This window comes from Tympanuchus pallidicinctus, unplaced genomic scaffold, assembly GCF_026119805.1.
Source record: "Tympanuchus pallidicinctus isolate F22 unplaced genomic scaffold, pur_lepc_1.0 scaffold17, whole genome shotgun sequence".
Classification (NCBI taxonomy): Eukaryota; Metazoa; Chordata; class Aves; order Galliformes; family Phasianidae; genus Tympanuchus; species Tympanuchus pallidicinctus.
Window position 1 is genome coordinate 7,206,122 of NW_026294690.1, and position 23,908 is coordinate 7,230,029.

The following is a 23,908-nucleotide window of genomic DNA, read 5'->3' on the forward strand; positions in this document are numbered from 1 at the left end:
GAATTGTGATTACAAATCAGAATCATGTTGTAAAATAATATCCAGCGTTATTATGTGACACTGAGTCAATTGTAAATTCTTTTTTTTTTTTCCTCTGAAGATGCCAGTGTATGGAATGACTTCTTTTCAGGGAGCCAAGTAGCAATAGAGCCTGCAGAGAAAAATGCCAGCTGAGGGTGGTTGGGTTAAGCATTAGAAACACCTGTGTCTGTTTTTTTTCTGAACCATTGTTGTTGCAGCAATGTAAGATGCTGGTCTATCAGCACAGCCAAATAGAGTGCTGTCAGAGGACTATCTGCTCTACTCTGGAAAGCAGGAGGCCTGTCTGTATGAGGCTGCTCCTTATGTAAGAGGCTCTTTCCTAAATAAAGCTAAAGAAGCTGGGGTAATGCTATGCTCGCTTGTGTCTGAATTGAGAGTTTCTGCCCTGGGCTGTGTTATACACCATAGTTATCCTTCAGCATGGCAGATTTTCACACCAAATTTAAAGCCAAATGCAGCATTTGAGAATGAAATTTAAATAGTGAAGTCACGTGGGAATACATCTTTTCCATTTTCAGATGGCATGTGCAGTGTGGGGCAGAGTAGGACGCAGGTCTATTATCAAGCATTCCTCACATCCTTGATTTTTGTCTTCCTGCTTTCACTTAATTTTAGTGCAGTGAAATACAGACCAAATTCAGTAAGTGTACATATGCAAATGTGTTTACCTGAAATAAGGTAACGCTAGTAAAAGTATGTGTTTGTCAAAACTTTGCAAACCTTACGTTAAACTTGTGCAACCATGCCAAGCATTGATGGACTTGAGTAATAGTGGAGAACTAAATTTCCATGGGAGTTTTTCTAAGCTTCACAGAACTCTTCAAGCAAACTTGAGCCTTGTTGCTCTAATCGGAGGATTGGTTTATTGCTCTGTACCAATTTCCAAGATTTGGTCTCATCTTTTCACTGTTACAACTAAATTTCAAAGATTCTGACACACATCTCAGAGCAGAATCTAGAGTGAACCAGAGTAGAAACCCCAAACTTTTTCTTCTCAGATCACTCTGATGGATCCTGCAGCTTTTCCTTAGAAGTCTGTATTGTGTGCCTTTGAAAGGACTAATAATATTTCCTGTTTATTTTACAAATATAGGCAAATAAGACACTGTAAACAGGCTTATAAGAAAGCAATAAAGAATAGAATGAAGGAAAACACTAAGAACCTGTGAGCCAGCCAGCCCAGAACCATACTGCAAAATGATATGGCTAAAATATGTGCATAGTAAATAGTGTGACACAGAAAAATGAAACATTGCATACTATAGCCAGAGGAGAAAAAAGCCAGTTCCTAAAATTGAGTTCTGGCAGTGTGTTCAGAAAGTTGAATAGGCATCTGCTTGATTACAGTTTGGGTGGGGAGAGAGGACGAGATCTGCAGAGCACTATTTCAGTTTTTTTAATATTTTCCCACAGTACAAATTAATCACATTTAATGCTAACTATATACTTACTATGTTCTACATTCCTCCATAAACTGGGGAAAAATATGAAGACATTTCCAAGTCTGGAGTAGCTTTGACAATGAGTCTGTAGATGTGCTTTTGCAATTGTCTGCTGTGCGTCACATTCAAACACAGCTATGTTCTGCAGATTTACACTTTTGTACTTTGATGGTAATTTACACTCCTAGGGAAGCAGTTGGGTGAAACCATGTCTCAGAAATGTGGAAGCTTAATATAAATAAATTAAACACAGACGCTTGATTGCAGTGAATTGCTGCCATTTGACATTTGGAATTTTGAGACATTATTGTCACCAGCAAATCAACCTCTGTGCCTCATGGTTGTGCTTAAGCCATTGGCTTGCTAGAAAATGTAAGAAGTGTTTTTTAGCTATTCTAGGATGTCTTCTGGCCTGAATCCATGCCGTTGACACTAATTCATAGACATGAATGTCATATTAGGAAACTGCTTTATAACTTTTCTTTCTGACTTAATGATCAGTTCACCTGTAAATAAGTAGGTTATCTGCAGAATTTCTTCTGTGCTTTGCAAAGCTGATTGGGAAGTATTTTGTTCCTGCTAAAAATACAACCAACAGCTGGCTCTGGTGAAATGATTATTTCAACAGGTAAATCTGTTGCTTTTGCCTGGGATTAGACAGTCAACCATGTTAGTGTGTGAAGACTTCATTCAAAGAGAAGTTGTTAGAAAATTGAGTTTACATGATCATGAAATTTAAGCAGAACCATTGAGCAGAACCATTCGGAATATTATTTTAAGTACACAGGTGGGAAATGGAATCTGGAGTGTTGCTCTGAATTATTGTAGGCAGCGTATATTAGATTTGTTAATATAGAAATAGTAGTAATGCTATGGAGTGTTTTCTTCATCTGTCAGTTTCAAACTTGCAAAAATCATGTCTGATTCTTCCCATTTTGTAGATAGGGAAACAAAACTGATCTCTCTCCGAGGAGATGCAAAGTGTTGACTCCTCCTTTCTGCTCTTTTGAGCAAGATGCTTAAAAATCATTATCTGCTGGGAAAAAAAAAAAAAAAAAGCAAAACACTGCTGCAAGATTTCATTATGGAAGCATACAGATATGTTTGACTGTTTTCTAGATCAAAATAAAAATAATTTGCTGTTGTGTTGGAGTGGAAAACTTAAAGTTTCAGAAATAGTATTTTAGAATTTGATGATTCTTTCTTGAAGTGCGTTGACCTTCTGATTTATAGTTGGTAGCAAAGCCTCAAGTGCTGAGTCTCCAGTAAGATGGATATAAAGAAAGAAGTTTCTAATTTTATCTGACTTGCCCAAGGTTTTACTTCTGGCTTTGTGGTAATAAATATATTTGCTGCTTCAGATAGATCTCTGTTTTATCTAAACTAAATTTGGGAAGAATAGCTGTAGGAAAGAAACAAGTGGTTGATGTTCTTTACCTTTTGTCGCCTAATATGCCTTAAGCAGGTCTAATGTAATACTGAGCAACAGCATAATGAGAAGCATAAGTACTGCCATAGGAAATACAAATGTTTGAGAATTGCAAATATTGGAGCTAACCAGGAAAAAGTTGGTGAGGTGATCTTTCTTTATTGCTTTCTGTGGAGATCTTCAGAGGGCTGTCTTCTCTTTTCCCATTAGTCAATATTTGACTTACAAAGGCCTAGTCTTCAGTAATTACTGAGAGGCTCAGAAATCCCAACTTCAAGCTTGAACTTTGACAGCAAGGTGTCGGTGCTGTGTGTTATATTGAGCAGGAAGCACAGAAAAATTTGAGTATATGAACCTTGAATCATCCTGTTCTCTTTCTAGATGTCCTTAGTGGAGGCCAGGAATGCAGTTTGCTCTTTGGCTACTGCAAATGCTTGAAATGCCTAGAAAATGTTAGAACTACTGCAGCACAGAAGCACTGAGCATCAAAATCATTTCAGCTTCAATGCACCCTCATGCAGAGAATTTGGGGGTGGTATGGGGCTAAAAAATGCAATTGGAAACCCTCTTAGTTCTTCTGTCCATCAAAATGGCTTATCAGATCAGCTCCTTAGTCCCATACATGTATAAAGATCATAGAATAGAAGGGTCAAGTTGGAAGAGACATCAGAGATCATCTAGTTCCAACTCCCAGCTGTAGGCAGGGTTGCCAGCCACTATTCAGGCACTATATCAGCCTGCCCCAGACCCCATCCAGCTTGATCTTAAACAGTTATAGGGATGGCAATGGCTATTGTTTTTAGTTGCTGCAACCACTGTCACACTGATTTTGGAGTTTCTGCATGGCTGTAACAGAGACAGTAAGTCATCTTGCTATTTCTTCTTCTTTTTTTTTTTTTTTTTTTTTTTAAATAATGTTTCATTTCCTAAAAGCATTTATGGTTTGTCACTATCTAACTGAAGCCAAGATACTGACAAACGCACATGTCAATTGTAAAGTTAAAGTACAGGATATCTCTGCTTACAGATATTTAAGTAGAGACTTTCCTCTGATTAGAAAATAATTCTGTATTAATAATAAGTCTTCCTGTTGTAAAACTCTTTCTAAATACAGTAATATTCAAAATGGGAATTGGTGAGATTGCAGAGATGCTGTTTCATTATTCTCGATCAGCTTTACTGTTTAGAAACCCTGCACATTTTCAGCCTCAGCATAGAGCATGAGCTCAGGTAAAGCTAAGCACAGATTTGTGCTCTAAGTACCTGAATGTTTTATCCGTGGTATATTTCTGACTTAAGATATGTGCTATGTTGAACATCTGAATGGTATCCCTTAGTACAAATCATTCTGCTTTTAAAAACATATTTTGTTGCCAAAGTTTATAAGTCTGGTTTAGGTCTCTGTTTAAACTTCAGATCAGGAAATGGTTGAGATGCGTATTACATTTCAGGGCTTCTTCATGATACGTTGTATGTATTGTTCAAATCCCTGTGTGGTCTAGTCAGTCCATGTATTATGTCAGTGAAATAGCTAATGATAAGCTGCTTGCTAACCAAAGTCTTTCATAGCATCTTATGTAGGAGGGAGGATCTTTTTTTCTGGCATTTGGTGGAGAGCGTAACAATATCTAGTCTAATTTCTCCCTTACAATCTATGTAGCATGTCATCTGTGTAGTAAACTGAAGTCTGGGAAAACTGAATGAATGATCTCTGAGTCAGCCTTGTGAACATTTCATTATTTAAATACTTTCTCCAATTGGTGGCGCTTTTTTAGATGACACTAAATTGAAATGGCTGTAACCTGTCTTTTTCAGGGAAGGCTATTAATATTGCATGTCATTATTGACATAGATGTAAAGTCAAGAAGGCATGGGAATAAATATCCATTAGAAGAACCATTTAGAACATTAAGTACAATTATATTTTTAAGAATATTGGTTTCGCTTTGGTGGTGAGCTCAGAGCCAACACTTGCAAAACTGGAGGATCATTTTTAAAAGCATATACATTTACAGTAATCTTTGTTTCTACAGCAGAAGTTGAAAGGCAATAGAGGATTGGAACAGGCTGCCCAAAGAAGCGGTGGATTCACCGCCCCTAGGGCTTTTCAAGAAAAGAATAGATGTCACTGCGAGAGATGTGGTCTGGAGTGGTCACAGGTGTGAGTTGATGGTTGGACTAGATCTTAGTGGTCTTTCTAACCTCAACGATTCTATGATTCTGTGATTTTTCTGTGAATCATAATTAAGAACTTTTATGGTCTTTTTACATTCAATTCTTCTCCATTGATACTGTCAATCACAGAGGAATTTATGTATCTATATAATGTCTTTTCCAGTAGAAGGTTAATAACAAGTGAGGGGAAGAAACTGTGCGCATGTCCTTAAACATTGTATGATGTCCTGGTAACAAAAGAAATGGAGCCTTAGATAAACATCTGGTAAGAATGAAGGACTCTTCATGGTTTTTTTTTCTTTTTTTTTTCTTTTTTTTCAAGATGAGCATTTTAGACTCATTTGTGTCTGAGCAACATATTCCCTCTCATATCTTGTTTTCAATTTATTTTTTTTTACTTGAGACAGGATGAGAGCAGTAAAATAGGAAATTGGGATGTTTAGAAAGAGTATCCAAGGATTGCTACAAACTAGTTTTTAATTTGTTTAGATGGCTGAGGGGCTGCTATGCGTGTGATCTATCCTGTCCAGCTGAAGGAAATGCACAGACTCTATGCAGCCTTCCAGGGCTGCCCCTGCCCACTGCTGCTCTAAAAACCTCCGCTGACCACTTTATGTAAGGCCCTTCCCATCAGTGTTTCCTTCACAGTCCTTGGAAGATGTTATCTATTAGCTTGCATTACCTACATCTGTAAACAACATGGGAAGCCTGCTGGATTGTGGGATAGGTGATTTGCAAAACTGCCATTTGCCCCATCATCCAGATGCTTTTGGTTGCCTTGCTTTACCTGACCAACTTTTCTAAGAGTGTTAATTCATTTTAATTCAGAACAGACAAAAATGCCTCACAGATTTCAGCTGGTTTGTGGAAAATGGTAATGATTCTGAAAATCTGAATGGTCTTTGTAATTGCTTTCAGAGAAAAGCAATAGCAAAACCAGTGTGCTGTGGTTTGCCTGTTACCTCTGAAGTTTTGTATAAGGGTACAACAGCAACAATCTGCAGTTCAAATAGCTTACCCTTAAATTGTTCCATGAATAGCTCAGAATTTAATATAGAGGAGAAACAATAGTACACATTCCAGATAGCTTCATGATATTGCTCTGACAAGCTCAATTTATATAACACATTTCATTATTGCTGCTGTTATATTTATCATTATTAGTCTGCCTTTGCACGACGTGAAAAATGGTTAAAAGCTGAAAATACAAAGATCTGTATTTCATGATCTTAGCCCTTGGACTGTACCACTCTCTTATCTGCATGAATTAGGGAAATGAGTAGTACATTGCTGTTTGTTTTACCCTGCAATATTTTGCAATACCCAAAATGTTAGTGTACTCCCACTCTTCTCCACCAGCAGTTCTATCCCAGCTTATTTCACAGGCTAATATACAACGGTATTTTATAGTTTGTATAGTCCTGTTTATATAACTGGAACTCATGCTTGTTGAATGAAGACAAGAAAAATCTTTGAGCATGACATGTAAAAGTGTTTTGTTCATGTATCTTTGTAAATTTGATTCATGTGATCAATGTAAACCAATACTGTAAGGAAGGGGAGAAGTGTTATTTGCACTTCAATAGTAACCCCATCATAATGTACACGGTTCTTAGCGTAGCCTGCAAGTTTGAGGAGTTCATAACACAACCTGAAATTTGTGATACTTTGATGTATTTGCACATAGGAGGAAATTTTGCAAACTGTAAGTATGCTTAGTTTATTCTTTTTTTTTTTTTTTTTTCCTGCTTGTGGAGCAATTATTTTATTGACCAAGTTTTTCTTCATGCCGTTTTTTTAAAATGCTTGAAGTTCTCATTATGAACAAACTAGATGCCACTCTTCCCTCCCCCCGCCTCCCCCACCATCTCCTTGAGAACTCTGTGACTCTGGAGACGTGTGTTTCTTTTATTAAATTAACTCATCAACATGGTCTTGTTATTTCAACTGAGGGCTTAGCTGACCAAATTTCTATTTTGCATGAGAGAGTCATTAATCATTTGAAGAGGATTTGTATACATTCATTTGCTCAACATCGCATCTCTCACTTTACTCCCAAATAAATTCAGTAATGTTGCATGTGTTCTTTTGCTTTCCTTTGTGTAGTCAATAATATTAATTTAATCTCCTGCGTGTATGGTAGGTGGTTGGGAGTAGCAAAACAAATCTTAGATTGCAGTGAGCCCCATGAAAATTTGTTCTGTTCTAGTTCTTTGGTATCTAATTATTTTGATTATCCCCTGTTGGTTTGAAAAAAAAATCTGGTGAAGTACTAGGTTTAATTCAGCCTGAGCTGCAGTTCATGTTCAAATGTTGTAGACTGCTGTGTGTAAACTGCCTGTTACTTTCTGTTTTGTTAGGAATAGTTATTAACCTCCTACCTAACACTGTATGTAGGCTCTGTACTATCCCCAAGCGTGGCTTCAGGAGACAGTACAGCTCTCACTGAGAGCAGCTTTACATGCATGCCTTAGACTAGGAAGGTTCTGAGTTCAAGTTGATTCTCATGCAAGATAGAGAAGATGCAGAGCTTGAGAAATATTTTTTCTTCCTACTTGGAAGTTGGAATGAGGCACTTAGAGTGTGTGATTGCAGAAGGGCACACAGAAGTCAGATATGTCCCTGCTGATAATTAGAAGCAGCCTTGAGGTTGTCATCAGCCTGCCCGTGTCAGATGAGCTGAACATGCACAGAACTACACCAATTTCACTTTAAACTTTTCACCTTATATCTTGTGAAATGGTTTGCTTCTCAAAGAAAAAAAAATCTGTGGCACATTCTAAATTGTTTGGAATTTTGCTTAATGTCACACGTTGAATGTCATTAACAAGGTATCTTATAATAAGCTGGAAACCATTAGCAAACATTACTGTGGTGATTTTAAAGCAATTCTGCCAATATCCTACTCTTCTGTGTAATATCCTTTTACTGAATTATTTTATAGAAGTGGTTGATTCTTGCTGGTTCACTAGCTTGATGTGATCTATGGGGAGTTCAAGAGAAATGGAGGAGGCCTGTGGTTCTAGGTAGTGAAGAAAACTGTGTATTAAGTCTGGGAATTGGGTTTGGTTTTGTGGTTTTGTTTTGTTTCTGTTTTAATCTTCCAGGATGCACAAATAGTATAGCTTGTGTAAAGAGGTTAGTCCCATACAACTGATCTCAGGAATATTTGAGTTAGAAGATTTTAGAGAGGAGAAATCCGTTGACAATTGGCTTGCTCTGTGCAATGCAAGCTTTCTTCAGAATTGGATTCTGAGGGCAAATATAACAAACTCTAAATTGTACTTCATGCTCTTTTTAAACGTGCCAACAATCTTCAAAATACTGTTTAAGTCTATAACATGCAGAACCTTATACCCTGAGCATGGCCAGAAGAAGCCAGAAGTTAATCCTGTTGTAAAAATTGCTCAGGATTCATTTTTACTTCTTTTTATTCCCTAGTTGCTGACCAAGAATGAATGCTTCTCCTTACCACCACCTTTTTAAAAATAAGTATAGAAATGCAGAGATTTTATGGCACTCTCCTTCCTAGGCATCCCAGCAACATGGCAGGATGCCATGCTTTGAACCTGCATTTTGATCTCACCCACATCAAAGGCGTGGTACTTTTAATCTTAGAATGAAATAGGACATAGTGAAGGAGGGCTCTGATGTTCTGAAGTACACTATTAATGTACTCAGGGTCTACTGTGTCAGTTGTATCACTGTTTTCCAAATCTGCAAAGGGGAGATCATCACTACTGCAGGGGTTGAAGTAATGGCAAGCTTGATACAAATGGTTCAGCATCCTCAAGTGCAACATATTACTGTATTTTGCTTTGCTCTTACACAAGCCTTGTCCTTTTGAAAAGATTGCTTCTTCTTCTTCCAATTGCTATTGGTGTATTTCTGAGCTGGAGACACGGAGAGGAGCTCCCCATGGCCCTCAGCAGTGGGATGTGCTGTGGCTCCTCCCAGCAGTGCAGAGCCAGAGCAGCAGAGCTGGAGGGGGAGCACATCAGGTGTGCCCCAGCCCCAGAAGGATTCCCATCATTCTCACTCAGCAATATGTGCCACATGATAAGCCTTATCAAACAGAGCCATGCTGCTGTACTGGAGGATTTTCCAGGTTGAAGAATTTTGCTCTTTTACTGTTTCATGGTATTAAAGTATAAGCTCATTGGCAGGGAATAAGGCTTTCTGAAATCTGTGGTAATTATGCAGTTCTGAAACACTCAGCCTTCACAAACGCACAAAATTGGCCATTTTTATATTCTGGTTATAAAATGGTTGCAAGTTATGAAATTTTTACTTAAAATTGCTCTAGAAATGTTCAAGTAATTGCTTCCATGGCTCACTCTGACTCTGTCCAAGCATGATAACCAGCCCTGAAATTGCTCATCTGTGTAACTGCTGTCTTTTAACACACATCCATAGACTTGGGAGAAAAGAGGAGTTAACGCAGAGTGGATATTTGTTGTGCTGTATAGAAGAAAATATTTCCTGGGAGGCTTTTATGCATATGAAAATTAACACTAAACACTCCTAGAGAAAGTAAAAGCATTGGATCTCCAGTAAGTCTTGTGAAGCAAAGGTTCCAAGTTTCAAACTGAAAGTCCAACGAAGGGCATAAAGTTTTTCATCGTTCTTGTGTTTATTAGCTTCAAGAGTGATCTTTAAAGGAAAGATTTACCATCTGAATCATACAGTCACAGTGACTCTCTTGAACTTCAGCAGATCATTTAAAATAGCCATCATAATTACTTGCTATTTGCCATTTTCAGTGAATCAGTAAATTTTTACAAGACCTCTGAAACCTTGTTGCATTATCAGTTTGCATGCTGGTATAATTGATTTTTTACTGTAATAAAATGTTAATTATTTATCCCATTTTAATACAATTTTAATGGCATAATCATGCTGGGGAGGAATGGACAGCCTGGGGAAAGGTCATCTTAATCTGATTGTGTAGGAAAGTAGGCCAGTTGTTTTTGTGAGGATCCAAGTAACATTTCTGTATTCCTGCAATTAGAGAGAGCACTCTGGTCACAGCATTTCAAATCTCAGGTGGTTTCTGAGCTTTGATGTTGGATAAAGGCATTAAAAAGAATAAATAGGCATTGGAAGTCCCTCCAGAGAAGCCAGTAAGAGGGAATAATCAGAAATGATAAAGATTGTAACTTCCAGCAAATGAAGGAGATGCCAGCTCTCTCAATTTTAAAAGCTTTTTAAAATTCAGAGCAGGTTTTAGTACATGAGGCAGTTTGCTTTTGTGACTTTTATGCTTTTTTTGGTAAACATCAGACTGAGTACTTGAATACAAGAGCTTTAATCGCATGCTTTAAAACAGAAATTCTTCTTAGTGGACAACTGTCAAAAGAGACTTTTTGAACTCTGGAAGTTAATGTACATTGAAACACACATTGAGTAGAGACTGCTGTCAATGCATGTTCTGTAGTAGAAAGTCTCTCTCAGAAAGAATGACTCACTTCATTTTGTATTTTTTGTTTTTGCATATCTGTGCTTTCAGAGAGAGCTTCTGCTTGTCAGTCTTGAGAAAAGGAATCTTTCGTCCTTTCGACTTATGATAGTACCTGTTGTGTTGAAAGTCTTATAGATATTCAAATGTCTGTGCCATTTAATGCCAATTTTCTTCTTCAGTTTCCTTGACATTTGTTCCTTTTTCACTTTCTCTGCTATTTGAGGCTCACACGAATGCCGTAACTGTTCCTTGATTTAGTATCTTCTAGAGACCACCATCTTTGCCTTTACCTGAATGATATGTTTGCAGAAATGTTGTAAAAAGGATTCTTGCATAGTTGAAAATTATTAGCGTAACCCCAATATGGCTATAGTTCTGAACCATCGGTGCAAATCATTTCTCGTAGCATTCTCAAATCTTCCTCCCTGCTCTGTGAACAGAGGATTTTATGCTGTCTTGCAATAATAATTTCTGTATTATAGGAAAAAATACATCAATCTAAAATTGTAAAGTGCATTGTTTCATACCAATAAAAGCAAGTTCATTTTCCTGTTAGAAAGAGAACCATCTGAAAAGTGTTTATTATTATGTGCCAGGTAGTCTCTGATTCACAAAGGTAATTTGCATCATAATGTGTCTTTTAAATGAAACAGTAAAGATTTAAATTTGAAGAAATATATCCTCTGTACAATCTTAAAAAGTGTTCAGTTAATAACACAAGCATCATGAGGTACGGATTTACAATAAGGTAAACATAATTGGAAGTAGGGAACGTCAGTCTTTTAAAAATTTGTACAGATCTACATTTATGCATGACAATATATTGGTTTTTTGGTACTATACTTAAATTACTGACGTATTGTCTCAGCAAAATATCCATTACAATCAAGGTGCTTATTTAGTTATTAGGCTGAACTAAGTGGTTAAACTGAAGCAACTGCCAAGTTTGCTTTTGCTTTAGTGATCAATTCTTCCCTGCAGCCTAACCCTGAGGTTCTCTTTGCTTGCTGAAACTATTGCGCTTCCACTTCTGATAGCTTTTGCAGGAGTTAATTTTTATCATCCTTATCCTGAGTCTGTGACAGCTATCCTCAGAAAACAGACTGCACATATCTTTGTATTGTGGCTGTCACACGGTGATTTAAAACAAAGCTTGCCTTTTCCAGTAATTCTGAATGAACCTGTAAAATAATTTTCTGATTGACCTCCTAAGAGTCCCCCAGGTGTCTGCCTCCTATTATTATTTCACTATATCAGAGCAGCCAGTGTTCTGCTGTCTGTGTCAGCAATATGATTCTTTGTGATGTCTCTCAAACATACCCAGCCCTTTGCTAAGGAAGAGTGATCTAGATGCTTGCTTTGAGCACTGGTGAGCACTAGTGATCAGTGCAGATTGGCTTGCATGGGGAGACTTTCTTCGCAAGGGTAAAAGAACAGTGGCACATGGGAACTGAAATTCCCAGTTCTCCCTAATTTTACGGCCTTGATCTAAGTCTTGTTCAATTACTCTATCAGGGGATTTTAAAATGTTTGACAAAACATTCAGAGTGATGACAATGCTGTCAAGGACAGTGCTTATAAAAATAAACAGAACAACGGAATCCAGTGTGCCTGCTTAAGTGCAAGTTTGAATATATGTGTGTTCATATTCAGAGCTTGAGATGTGTGCGCTATATTATGTGAATGAAATTTTCTTCGAGAGCTTTTTCTTCAGTTCACTGCTCACTGCACAAATCCGTGCATACAGTCAGTGTAAGCTCATCTGTTGGCCAAGTCACAGCAAAGCCAGGATGTGCTCCTAACCTAGATAATTGTTTTGTTATTTATTAGACTAATATCTTCTTGGCATGTAATACTGTGCACACTCAGAACTCACTGAGTTAAGGTTACATCAAAGATTGACCTCAATTGACAAGATTAAATTGAAGTCATTTTCTTTTAGAGCTTAGCAGGTAGAGTATTTGTGTTGTCAGCAAACAGGACTTTATCCTCTTTCCCTTGGGCATTATCTTAAATGCGGTGTCAGATTGCCGGATGGATTTGCTTCACTACTTTTTCTCCAATTTTTATTTTTAATTTTCCTTCTACTGCCTTTCAGCTGTCACAGTCAATAATTTCCTTGGAAGCAAAACATGCACTACAAGGCACTGTGTAAGAGCTCTGCCTACACACTGAACTTTTTTCAAGAGGTATTTTTTAGTTGTGTATATTACCGAGTGTTTCAGAACTTTAAGGTCTGTCTGAAATTTGTTATTTTTTGGGCAAAAAGAAGGGAAGGGGATTATAATATTCTCCTTGTTTGTCATCCTTTGTCTGTTATAAAATTAGGATGATTTTGTGCTATGATTTATTTTAAAAACTCAGATAATATAATTCTATATATGGTTATAGAGTTGAAAAGAGATAATACAATTTTGGACCAAAAGGTCGGTGAATACTGTATCAATTAAATTAACAATCATTCTGAATACTCTTAATTGTGAAATGATTTATATAATTTATTTAAAATATAATGATCTTTAATACTTGGTTAGCCTTGCCACTTACAGAACATGATGAAGGAAAATGTCTACTAATTAATTCCTTTGGAAAAGGAAATAACCAATGGAATGCAAGGAAATAATGTTCTTTAAGAGATTATTGCTATGCTTTGCATGTAAAATGTACTCTGACATTCTTATTTGAAATTCTGTTTATCACTTTACTCTCTGTGCCAGGTTTTTTTCAGACTTACTGTACAATCTACTACAATATGGAAAAGCTATGCGGCTTACTTTCTTTGCTTTGTGTGTGATTGTTGCTTTTTTTTTATAGCAGACATTAGTGCCTGGCTTAATGTTGAACTAATATTCTATTTCTTACTGAGATTGGAAATCCAAATTGGGCTTTCAAGTCTTCTGCTAGCTGTCTCTGGCTTTTGCAGAAAGAGAAATTGATACAGCTCCTGTCACATGTGGGAAGCATGCATACAGTGTGGTTTAATCATCCCTGGTACACTTGGGTAGGAAACATAGGTGGAGAAGGCTTCTCCCAGACAGAGTAAGAACTTTATTTCTTGTACACTATCGTATTTCTTCATCCTTTTGTTGTGGGAAGAACTAAATGCACAAATGTGATATCTTCCCAGTGATGTTAAGTGGGTTTGAGATAATTCTCATAATGAATGCATTAATTCCCAAAGTTAATGAAAAGACAGCTTTAAGCAAATTATATTTGCAGTCTTTTCTTTATCAGTACTTTGAGAATTGCAGGGCAGGGGCAAGAACAGGGTAACAACAGTAACAACAAATAAACAAAATACTGAAATTAAATTTTTCTGGTGTTCCCCCCACAGGAATTTAAGTTTTCAGTAGTTGTGTATATTTATGGCATATATGCAGCAGATTATTATTTGGTTCATCAATAAAGCACTTAAAGTAAGATAAATATAATCGTGACAGATTTTTTTTTCATTAAGAATGATTTTCAAATATTGATACATTTTGTCCACTTTATATGATTAGAGATGAGGGAATATTAAGCTTGTCTGTATATTTCTCTTTCACAGGCACTTAATATCTAGCTATAGGATTTCTTTTTTTATTCTGCTTTCATCTGAAGTACCAGCTATATCCCTGGATGTGTTTGAAAACCATTTGGATGTGGTGCTCAGGGACTAATCAGTGATTTAGCGGGGGGTTGGAAGAGTTAGGCTAGTGTGGTTAGGTTGCAGTTGGACTTAATGATCTTTAACATCTTTTCCAACCTGAGCAATTCTATGATTCTATATATTGAACACTGAAAATAAAACTGAAAGAGATATGGAAATTTTGCCATAAAAGTCTCCACGTATTTAATGGACACATACTGATTTTTAAGATTTTTCGTAATTTTTGTTCAGTAAAATGAGTTGCATATCACGCTGAGAAGCAGTGCTCATGAAACGCCTTTGAAGTTTTTGTACTTGCTGGTCTGTTCTAGCCTTGTAAATGGTATTGTATATTTATCCTTGTAAAAGTTTTGTAGGTTATGTGCAATCTATGATTTTATATTATTTACTTTGATTTCCAGTCAAATGGGTAGTTAAGGCAGACACTGGGATTTAAGATAATGAGATTCTTTAAAGGCGCTGTCCTTTGGTCTGTTTCAATTAAGAAATAGATCATGAGAACTGTTGCCTAGTGGTTTAAGGACATTTGGGAGGTTAAAAAGTACTCTTCTCTATTTGTTGCCTTCAAAGCTTGATAGAATTTTTGTAAATCTAGGTCATAAAAAAATCAATAATTTTATCTAAATTGCTTTTGCTTATCTAGTTATAGTTGAGTACAAAATAGGCCAAATACTCTCCAGGAATCTGTAAATAGTCAAACAATAATTTCGTGTTCAAAATAAGACACTGCTAAGTTTATGCACCCATGTTAGAGTATGCATGACTTTACAAAACCTACAGTGATGCGCATATGTAAGGTTCAGCACAGAGTGAATGTTTTCCATTAGGAAATATCAGTCAATACACATTGGGTTAGCAGCAACAGTTTGAGGAGACAGAGGCCTATGGAAATTTGTTATCACTGGTTTAGTTAATATTCTTGTGAAGTAGAAATGCTTTTAGCCTGTCAAGGCCCAGGTTCTGTTTTGATAGCAGTTCTTGAAATGATGAAAATAAGCTGAACAGTTAGATAGCTATCCAGCAAATGATTTAAGTGTAGAATCCTTTGTGTTAAAAAGTGCATACATCATCCATGTTCAAAGTGTTAATTGGGCTGCTTATAACATTTTCAGGGCAGAAATCTAAGGTAATCAAGGAGCTTCTGTGAGATGCATTGATAAATCTCTAATTGGTTTCAGAAATATACCTGTATGAGGAGTATAGAGAGACTCTGAGAGGTAATAAAAATATCTTGGTTTTCAATACTAAATAGAGATATGCTTAAACATTAATCAGTGGATTAATGCATACATTAAAGTATTTGAGCTTCCTTATATTTTTATATTGATTGCAAATTCAGAATACTGAATATGGGTTTCTGTTGCAGTATGAGTACTTCAATGCTGTGCTTATAAATGAAAGAGATGAAGAAGGGAACTATCTGGAGCTGGGAAAGGAGTTCATTCTAGTGCCAAATGACCACTTCAATAACTTGCCTGTAAATATCAGTCTGAGTGACGTCCAAGTACCAACCAATATGTATAATAAAGGTAAGATAAGAGTTGTTTTATTTTATCATTCCTATGGCTAACCATAAATTAGGAACTTTTTTTCTTATAAACTGAAACTTTTAATGGGCAATGTATTGTGTTCATTTTATGCTTTACAGTTGTTCTGAAATCTTAGCAGAATAATATTAAAAGCATGCCACGGAACAAAATATTTTACAAAACTGTCAAAGTCATTAGCAATTTAATATGGCCAAGAGTTTGTATATTAGACTTGCATGAATTCTCCCATACAATATGGCAGAATGTTAATTAGAAATTACTTTTCAGTTTCTTCAAATCAGTTGAGTGGTTCTTACATCCATGCTTACCAGTTGCATTCTCTTTCATATGAGCTAGATTATCTTTTTAGCATTTTGCTTTCAAGCAAGTGGGAATAATTATGTGTGCATTTGACTGTATACAACAGTTGATGTGAGTTTTTAGTTCATATTTAGGGATAATAAGCTATGCTGAAATTTCTGCTACTTTGGTTACTCGTCATAGGTGCTGTATTGTACATGGTACTAACAAAAAACTGCTTTCGATGGTTTTAAGGAATGATGGACTTAGGCCTGAAATTGGGAAAAGAAATTGAACTCAGATACATGTGTGCTCATTTTCCTTTTGCCACTTCCTTCAGATCAGGAAACAAAATGTTGTAATTTTATGGCACTTACGCAGCACTTGTCTATTTTTTGCAATGCACACAATAATAATAAAGAAAAAGTGAAGCACAGATGTTTCTAAATCATGTCTGCAGAGTATTTGTCATTAGTCAGTAGAGAGCTGCCTAATCTCATTATCTGGTTCCTCTTCCTTCTTTTAACTATGATAAAATATAGCTAAAAATATATTAAATGTTTTCCTTGTAATTCAGTACAGGCTAGCAATTGTATTCATTTCTGCAAGGACACTGTGTATCAGAAATAGAATGAGTAGTAGTTAGATAGGTTGGGCTTGCAGAAGTGATTAAAATGGCAGTTTGTCTTCTAAATTATGAATCTCAAACAAGCCAAAAATTGTGCAAGTCTTCAAAAGAATGCCTTAAAGTAGAGATTCCCAAATAACAAAGCAATAACAAAGCTTCTTAGTGAGCTTTAGAAAATCTATGAAATGATTAATATGGAATATTTTTAGATTTAGAAAACGTTTAAAGGTTCTAAAACTACCAAGTTGCTTGTGTTGTGAAAACTCTATTATGAGCTTAATAGAGGTTGTCTATAAATTAATCCATTCTAGAATTTTTATTTATATGTATTAACATCCTTACTAAACAAAATCAAAAAGGAAAAAAAAAGATATTATATACCCCTTTGCAACCGTTATGTGTGTATATACATATATATCTATATCTATATATCTCTATATAGATATAGATATATATGCAGTCATGCTCTGGAGAAGCAAACTAGCTGATGCTATGTGTAAAATCCATTTTTGTATGCTGATTAATTGCAGATAAGGGCAAAGTCAAAGGGCTTGTTGCATCTTGTTTTGGCCTCTAATGTAGGGGCTGCCTTCAGAGATGTGGGAGATAGAACTCTGTGATGATTCCTGTTTTCACTTCATCTAATTCAAACCAGCCATAATCGTTGCTTTAAGCAGCTGCAGAAACACATTTTTTATCATTTAAATGTATTCCAACTGCTGAAATCTGGTTTCTTGCTGACATTTTCCATATGTATGGACATGATGGTCCCAGTTTGGAGACTGAAGATGTCTGGAAATGTTGGCCTTATTATGAAGAAGAGGGCTTCTACTTACATTTTTCATTGTCCATTTCTCAAGTTTTGTAATGCAGTGGTATGATAAAAATTTAATCAAATCCTAGCTGTAGGGTACAGGAGGTAGATATTGATAGGTTTACAAGCACGTATCTGAATATCTATTACTCTAGAAAATGTCTGTTGTTTGTTTCCATGTTATGTTACATTTTATGTAATTAATAGGCAAAACCACAGCCAAAGCTTATAGTTTAAAGCAGTGTGACCCTTGAATTTTTAAACACAGGACTCTCAAAGCAGCCTAGAAAAATGAGTTTTGTATTTGTCAGCTAATTCTAAACTTTGTTGCTTTTTTTTTTTTTTTGTATTTTGCTTTGTGTTAGGAGGATAGTCAGAGGACTCACCACCGAGTTGAAGAACATGCCTTAGTCCAAAAGACTTCTAGAGCTCAGTTATTGTAACTTAGACGAAAGATAATTAGATGATTAAGTAGTTGATTTCTAATAAAATGTAAATCTGGTTGCCACCATTTTAAAAAATGAAATTGGACTCAGTTGAACTATGGAGGCATTTTTTTTGTTGTTGTTTTTATGAAGATAGTTAATCATTGAAACAATTTGCAGTGGTCTATGAGAAGGGTTGTGTTTTTTTTTTTTTTTTTTCCTTCTGTCTGGAAGATCTTAATCAAGACCAGATTCTTTTTGTTTATTATTTAAATAATACATTGTCTAGAATTAGTTTAGGGAAAAACTTTGGCCTGGTCAGCTTGCGTGATCATGATGATCCTTTCCAGCTGTAGGATCACTAAACTCACAGTCCCTGACTAAGCTCTGAATGAGATTGGCTTAAAACCATGGGACATAAATATAACTGCTCTTATTTAAATATCTTCTGACTCTTTTAGTATCTGTATAGAAAAGATTAAAAATATGAATAGTAACAAGACAAACAATTCCTATTCTAAGGAAACAATCAACTTTAGGCTCTGAAAACATAAAGAAAAAACAAATTTCACAACATGATTGTGAAATCAAGAAAGTTCAAATGACATAAATATCACAGCTATGAAATTAAAATGCAACATGGGCTTTTTTGAAGGGAAAAATGGGCTGAAACAAAAGACTGCCAACTAAATTTGTCATTGTATTAATAACTTCGGTGCCATCTTTGAGTAGAGATTGCATGGGCCTGCTATAGGCAGAGAAGAAAAAGTAAATCACTCAATTTTGCTTCTCAGTACTTTTGAGTTTGACATGACTGTAAAATGTGAAAAGTTGGTCTGATTATTGACGTTTTTTTGTGTGGTCTTATGCTGTTTGAACCTTTCTCCCGTAAAGACGTGAGGCTCAGAAAAAATAATTTTGACATTTCCACAATGACAGTATACTTAAAGAGTTCGGGGGGGAGGGGAGGGAGAAGTTGTATTGTGCTTTACAGATGAGTATCTTGTATCTCAACATTGCGAGACCCCTCCCAACTCAAAGCTATTTCACAGCATGGCTGGAGGTTCATTCAAATTGAACATTTTAATGAAATTCACCTTCATTTTTCCTGAAAATGACTGCTTCTGATAATATTTTTGCTTTTGAAATACTGAATTACTGGGATTCTAAATCTACCAATACATTCTGTTTCTCCACTTTAAGCATGGGTGTATTAATTGCCTGTAGGCATAGGATTTGGAAGGCAGTATTCTTTCAAACAATGAATAAATAACTAAGATTAAGTAAGAAGTTCTGCGATAACTCTTTTAGCAAATAGTAAGCTGTACTTCCATCCTGGAATTTGGTAAACATCAATTATCAGCTGTGTATAGATTTCTGACAAAGCAAGAGTAAAAGTTCTTCAGTGAATTGATCAGCTGTATCATATAGCATTCATAGATGGAGTAGGAAAGAAGGAAAATTTAAAAGAAAAATTTTCAGTTTTGGAAAGAGCACAGTCAATCTGAATCCCATTTGGACAATGCCTTACGAAGTGAAAAAGCCAGGCATGAGTACAACTGCGTATAGAGGGCTGCCTAATTCAGTTGTTGAGTTTTTTAATTACTGCTAATATTATTTAATGAAGTTTATTTACATAGGTTAATATATTGGTATCAAAGCAAGTTTTCATCTCTTACATTCATTGTTTAACACTCAGGTGTTAATTTAGAGTGTATTTGAATATAATTGATTATCTTTGGAAGTATGTATCTTTTTACATAACAGTTGATGTATTTTAAACTGCAATTAGGAAACAAATTAATAAAAATTATTAATGATTTTAAGTTTACATTGTTTCAACATTTGCTTAATTACTTTCTGATATGCTAGCAGTGTGTTTGGAAGAACCTGGGAATGTAATATGTATACATGTAAAATTAAATAATAGACAGTTGGAATGTGGGTTAGGCTTTCTGGCATCCATCCATGAAAAGCACAGTTTCTGGCAATAGGGCTGCCACTAGCAAAGGTGCAGGATTCTGTACTGGATTTATGTATGCAAGGAGATGATAAAGGAAAGTTTCAGAAACTCAAATCTGATATTACATTGCAAATATTGAATATAGAGGAAAAATATATCAGAATCTTATCTTTTGTTAGTATAAGAATGCAGATAGAAAGTAGAATTTTAAGTGAAGACTTTGTCCAAAGTATATGCTGTATCTGAACTGAAGAGTATATTCATTTTTATTTTCCTAAGTCTAGATCACACCATATTATTTCCTTAAAGTTTTGCTCAGTAATTACATAGTTTCTTCTATTGAGTTTATGCTCAGCATGCTCAGAATTTTTTCTGGCTCTTGGAACAGCACCTGGCTAAATAATGTGATACTGTTCCAACTATTTTCCCCAATCTTTTGGATTGCAGAAGAATGCATATGAAAACCAAAGCCAGAGTGGACATATCCTGATGACACATGCTTAGAAAATTCTAAAATATGGGACCTGTTGAAAAGTGAAGCATAGCACAGTACTGTAGCAGAGGTTAGGCTCAGCAGGATTTCAGATGCTCATGTATTGCATAAAATCTGCAACATTCAGGAGGATGTTGATAAACATATCACAATATCAGCTGAAATCAGCTCCCTAGGAATGCTACAGGAGACTATCTAGACATATCAGAACAGACACCCATTTGCCTGGAAGACTTGTTCATGTTTTTACATTTCTGGGGAATTACTCCAGTGGTCCTTGAATGTTTCTGAGATTTGAAATTGCAGAACATTATCAGAGTAACTCTACAGTGTAATTATTATTACCGGTTTATAAGGACAACGGATGCATCATGTTTTCTTAAGTGTTTGCTTTGTTTTGCTTTTAAACCATCTCTAGTTATTATTATAACTAGGATTTTGGATTTTAAGAACTTCAGTGTTTGCAGCCACTGGTTAGGAATGACAAGAGATAGTACGAGGTTTAACAAAAGCAAGTATAGAGTCTTGTATCTAGGGAGGAATAGTTGCATGCTCTGCAGAGAGGGACCTGGGTGTCCTGGTGGACAACAGGCTGGCCATGAGCCAGCAGTGTGCCCTTGTGGCCAAGAGTACCAATGGCATCCTGGGGTGCATTAAAAAGAGCGTGGCCAGCAGGTTGAGGGAGGTGATCCTCCCCCTCTATTCTGCCCTGGTGAGGCCTCATCTGGAGTACTGCGTCCAGTTCTGGGCTCCCCAGTACAAAAAAGACAGGGATCTCTTGGAAAGAGTCCAGCGGAGGGCCGCAAAGATGGTGAAGGGCCTGGAGCATCTCTCCTATGAAGAAAGACTGAGTGAACTGGGTCTGTTCAGCCTTGAGAAAAGAAGACTGAGAGGGGACCTTATCCAGGTCTATAAATATCTGAAATGTGGGGGGCAGAGTGGTGAAGCTCTTTTCAGCAGTGTGTGGAGACAAGATAAGGGGAAATGGCCAGAAACTGGGGCATAGGAAGTTCCGTACAAATGTGCGCAAGAACTTCTTTAGGTGAGGGTGAATGGAGCACTGGAACTGGCTGCCCAGGGAGGTTGTGGAGTCTCCTTCTCTGGAGATGTTCAAGACCTGCCTGGACACCTACTTGTGTGACCTGGTGTAGGGAACCTGCTTTGGCAGGGGGGTTGGACTCGATGATCTCTGGAGGTCCCTTCCAACCCTTACAGTTCTGTGATTCTGTGAGTCTTAGGTGCATACCTCTCGAATTTGATTGCAATGACTAGTTTGTTTTTTTTTTTTTTTAAATTGGTAAACAGGAGCTGACTCAGATCTCTAGATACAAATGAACACAATGAAATGTGAAGTGATGCATGCAGGCCTTTTACAGTGGAAACAGAATAACAAAGCTAAATGTTTTATCACAGTTGGATAGAAAAGACTGTTCTGTCTTTGCTGAATCTCTGTTTAGTGTGTATGTATTTAGTATTATTGTTTCTTCTCTGAAATTTAGTAATTTAGGGGGAGACTTCTGTGCCTGAGGTTTTCCAACTGTAAAAATACTATGTATTTCTAAATATGTCACGTAAAATATTCACAGTAGATCTGCCTCTGAATGTAATCAAGATTAACATATCTCTCTGAAAGGAAGAAAACCTTTATGTCTTCTTGGGAAGAGGAAAACCAACATTTTTAGATGAAGTCTGTTTCACTTTTCTGGTTGGGTGTCTACTACCTCAGTTTCCCATGTTTTTCTCCTCAAGATGAAACAAAGATTGAACAACATTCTCCAGGCCTACTATTGTACCAGCAATGTGAAGTTGCATAATTGTAGTTTCCTCTTCATATAGATCTTTTCATTTGTTCACTAAAGGGGAACAATTTTTTCCTGCCAACAGGAAAACCTGTTTTCTACTCTGAAATTTCATCTTTATTTTCAATTGGAACTAGGTCTAGCTTGAGCTTCTCTGGACTACAGGTTATGTGAAGGCCTTCTTTATTATTTATTTATTTATTTATTTTGAAGATGAATAAATATAATGAATTGTCAAGTGTCTCATGGTATAGATGGATGTTTGGTGTCAGCTGCAGCTTACTGGGGATAAGAAATTCTTGCCCTCTTCTACTTGTCCTTCCTGGGTATTACTGCCCTGGTTCAGACCAGCTGTCATGAGATGTTTGTAGGCTTTTCCCAAAGCTGGTTTAATTAGTCAGATTAGCATTTTTTCATAGAAGAGTGAAATTAGAAGCATTTTTACAGAACTAGTGTGGGGGTGATTGGTGACTTTATTGCCTACCTATGGGCAGTAGTTTTTGGGAGACGGCAGAGGAGATGGATGTGCCAATGGAGGTAAGCTAGGGAAAGCTGTGTTCTCTACTGGGATCAGATGCATCTTGAGCAGTATGTCTAACTCTGCGCTAAAGAGAAACAAGAGAAGACAAATAATTACTTTTGGCAGTAGAGAGGAAATAGGCTTACACAAGTTGATTTAAGCTAATGGGAGTTTTTCCTTTGTTCTCATTTCTGGTTTACAGTATATAATCTTGTTTAACTCGCTAAATTTTATAATGGAGGAATACTTCCTAGAGGATAAACCTTCACTCTATTAGCACAGCTGACAGGGGAATTAAATGCATTCTACAGCTTTGCAAGAAGGAAGAGTCCAAACTTATTACCCAGATAAGCAACACATTCCCAACTTCTAAGAGCTCCTAATAATTTTTAATATACCTTTGTGTACATCACTACCCAGTGTCAGAGGAAATGACATACAGGTACATCTGTGCTACGTGGTGGTAATTTGTGTAGTCTGTTAGCACAATGGATCTTGGCACATATGCTTAATTCATTGGAGTATTGCATGGAAATATGAACAAATATGGTTATATGAGCATGGTTCTGCAAAAAAGTTAACAAGACCTGACCCTCAATAATTGTAATTTATTAAGGTACAGCACAAGGTTAATGTCTTTATTTTGCTTCACATCCAGAGACAGCTAGATTGCAGCTCTGCACTGTCCTCCTTTTGTACAGTGCATGACATATAGCTTTCAAGAGACATATTTTTGTACGCCAGTATTATAGTGCTTGCTTGTTTTCCCATAGTTTGCTTCCAGTGAGATTCCAGCACGTAGCCTGAGGCACAATTTCTCATGTTAAACTCTGTGACCCTTGCAACAGTTTTAGATGAGACTCGGTAATCTGGGACTCTTCAGCACAGCGCCTCCCCACAAACAGTTATGTTCCATTGATTTCCAGGGTCTTAAAATCTAATGCTTGCTAAACTACTGTTCTATGTGTGGGGAGATGGAAGGCTATGCTTAAAAGTTTGTGGAACTGCCATCTACATTTTTAGCTTGGGCTTTTCATGTTTTACTCCTACTACTGGGGTGAATGTTGCATGAATACTTAAATGCTAGTCTTTCTCAATGCACACAAGCTGTAATACCTTAGCTGTACAAATGAGTAAGTTTGTTCTGAACAGATTCAGTCTTGGAAAATTTTCTTCCTTGTTTGATTTATAATGATATCTGTTCAGATTAATTTGCTCGGTAAAATGTCCGCTTTTAGC

General features: G+C 36.4%; 1 protein-coding gene across 6 annotated transcripts in view; it reads left to right on the forward strand.

Moving 5' to 3' along the window:
- Positions 1-23,908, forward strand: part of CACNA2D3 (calcium voltage-gated channel auxiliary subunit alpha2delta 3) — a 466,453-nt gene that overhangs the window by 211,064 nt on the left and 231,481 nt on the right. For all 6 annotated transcript variants that reach the window (XR_008205698.1, XR_008205697.1, XM_052678868.1 and 3 more), the window contains exon 5: positions 15,565-15,727. Coding sequence is in view for 4 of the 6 variants with exons in the window: in XM_052678868.1 (XP_052534828.1) it covers positions 15,565-15,727 (163 nt within the window). In the remaining 2 variants the exon portion in view is untranslated. The remainder of the gene's footprint in view (positions 1-15,564; positions 15,728-23,908) is intronic.